General features: G+C 41.1%; 1 protein-coding gene across 1 annotated transcript; it reads right to left on the minus strand.

Annotated features, from left to right (window-relative positions):
• Positions 1–662: 662 nt before the first annotated feature.
• LOC116024075 (protein FAR1-RELATED SEQUENCE 5-like) lies at positions 663–2,484 on the minus strand. Its single transcript, XM_031264979.1, has 4 exons — positions 2,481–2,484; positions 1,786–2,393; positions 1,579–1,679; positions 663–1,161 (listed from the first exon to the last, which is right to left on the minus strand). Exons 1-4 carry the CDS (start codon positions 2,482–2,484, stop codon positions 663–665), a joined length of 1,212 nt encoding a protein of 403 aa, XP_031120839.1.
• Positions 2,485–2,757: the final 273 nt, after the last annotated feature.

The raw sequence follows: 2,757 nt of genomic DNA on the forward strand, positions 1-2,757 counted from the left end.
GATTCGCCTCCCCACTATCTTTGTCCCCGGATATTGAGGTTTCAACCCCTTCTAGTGTATGGGCAATTTGCTGCAATTTTTCAACCCTCCCGTTAGCTAATCCCAAACACTTGTAGAAAGTATGTATTACTTGGGTTTCCTACATACTCTTAGCTGCATTTCATAAATCTTCTGCTTGCGTGCACGCATACAGATCACGTCTTGTTTTTGGAACAGCATCCCGTGTCCAACGTGGAGTGATGTGCTGTGGTGGAATATGATCAAACTGCTCATCTTTCAGTATTACAAAAGCATGCCTACAAAGCAGCCCGATCCTTCTGTACATTCGGCATGTGCAATTGATGTTGTTGCTCCCATTTTCAACTACCACTGTTTATGACTTCCTTTTATCGTCTTCAATCACGTATGTCCGGGTAGGTTCGCTAACTGCAAATGATCGCACTCGGCAGGAGAAACATGCACCTATTATTTCTCCCTGCAACTGGTAAAAAATTGCCAATGTGTATATTGACGCTGCTTCTCGCTCTACACTCAACGGTGTCTTTAGGACAGGAAGGTGGCCATTGCAAGCGGAATCTAGTTCAGCTTGTTTACTTCGTTACCTATTGATTGTGCGCTCAAACTGATAGAAAAATTCCACAAGACACATATGTTTACTAGTATTACTTCGGAAAATACTGTTCTCGGATTCTGAACGAGAAGTTGTTCGCAACAACCCTCCCATAAACATATCTTGGAAATATGCAGGTATCCATGATCAACCATCCATTCTCCTGTAGCCCATATTTATGCACAACACCATTCCAACCATTCTCAAACTCTTCAGGCATACAATTTTCATTCCACACAACACTGTTTAGCGCGCGACGAAACTCAGTATTCTTTGCCATTTCGGCTTCTACTTTGTCCCCAACTTTAGTCATTATATGCCACATGCAGAAACGATGACGGGTCTCGAGTAACTCCATAGCAATGGCAACTTTTATGGCTGGGTCTTGATCGGTGATTGTTATTGGTGGTGTTTTGCCCATTACTTTTTTTAAGTTGACTAAAAGCCAACGGTAAGAGTCCTCATCTTCCCTAGCAATCAAACCCGCCGCAAATGTAACACATCTCTTATGGTGGTCTACGCCGGTAAATGGAACAAACACTAGCTTGTACCTTCACATAATAAAACACCATACTTTTTTAGAAAACTATGCATGAGTGCACCAAAGTGAAGCACACACTAGTAAACGTGCACACAGATTAACATATTTCCTAAAAGGCTGCCCAGCATAATGCACAGACCGGAACTCTACCATTCATAAACCAATGCCCAGTAAAATGCACATACCGGAATTCTAACATGCACACCAGAGTACACTAACATTCACACACCGACAAACACACCCATAACTCCTTGGACAACCAAATCTACACACACGCACATATACTGATTGTGGCATACAATAAACACAGTGCACATGTCGATTTACATATACACGCACATACATCAACAACCACACATGTTTCATAGAATGTACTAAATCACTTCATATCAAAATGGATTTTGGTCAATGCACTTTAGGGACTTACTTGTTCATTTGGTATGTTGCGTCAAACGCCATGGCTTCTCCGAATACGCTAAAATGTTTTCTTGCAACACCATCAGCCCAAAACACACGACTGAACTGATCCTTTTCATTCACCTCATATTCAAAGTAGAAATCATCACAGTCTGACTTCTTTTCAATGTAGTTGGATAGAACCATCTGCGCATCCCCCCCCCCCCATATGCCAAACTTTCTCTCTTGTAGTTTTTGAAATCTTGTTGCGTAGCACCCACTTTGTTGGTTCCTCCCACATTTCTGCATACAAGTTGAAAGTCTTACTTGGCCAAATGTTAGCTTTAGCACAGTTTGCTATGAAGTGCTGATGCCCAATGTCTAGTTTCCGATTCACTTTCATGAACGGTTTGTAACTGTCCCCGCATAAATCGTGTGTGTGCCTTTCTTCGAATGACACCACTTCGTACACCTCCCCATTTAGTCTGAAAATTATCTTAACAATGCATCCCACTCTATTAGAAGTAAGTCGACGTTTGGGGTGTGTTGGTGCTCCACTTTCCATTAGATCTGTATCTTTAGCCTCCTTATATCCTTCCCAGGAACAAACCAAATACATTTTCATGGAAACACCATATTTGTTCTTTATTTCTATACTGCGGCGCACATCAAAACCAGCTGCTGAAGCATACTTTATATAAAATTTAATTCCACTTTCTAAACTTTCAAATCTCTGTCCTACAACTGGCTTAAGAGAGGGGTCACATGTTGTCATCCAGTAATTGGGAACGTCTGCAGATTCCTCCATATCACATGTTTGCATTTCCACGGTGTGATCATTGGGTCCTACATATGTTGGGAAAAAATTAAATTTTCAGTGAAATGGATCAAACTACAAATACAAGTGTTTAAAAAGAATAGCTCTTCACATACCCATACTCCAGAGTTATGCACACGCTATAACTAAAACGCGCACACACCACGTCCACCTGAATTTATGACTACAATGTTGTACATTAGGTTCTCTACAGCCACTAAAACACTAACGCAAACCATAACCAAACAAATCCCAAAATCAATCATGGAAATAACCATAACGAGACATAAAAATGGCATAATGTAATTAGTGTAAAATAAAATCGAGGACAAGCACAAACCGGCCAGTCGTGTGCACACACCATCAAACTACAACGCACACACCAACTCATCA

This window comes from Ipomoea triloba, chromosome 7 (genome assembly GCF_003576645.1).
Source record: "Ipomoea triloba cultivar NCNSP0323 chromosome 7, ASM357664v1".
In the NCBI taxonomy this organism is placed as follows: Eukaryota; Viridiplantae; Streptophyta; class Magnoliopsida; order Solanales; family Convolvulaceae; genus Ipomoea; species Ipomoea triloba.

What these genes read in the sequence shown, in the direction of transcription:
- LOC116024075 (XM_031264979.1), bottom strand. An exon ending in CAAAAACTACAAGAGAGAAA is followed by an intron (nt 1,680 to 1,785) that starts GTTTGGCATATG and finishes GTGAATGAAAAG; the next exon opens with GATCAGTTCAGTCGTGTGTT. An exon ending in GCAACATACCAAATGAACAA is followed by an intron (nt 1,162 to 1,578) that starts GTAAGTCCCTAA and finishes TATTATGTGAAG; the next exon opens with GTACAAGCTAGTGTTTGTTC.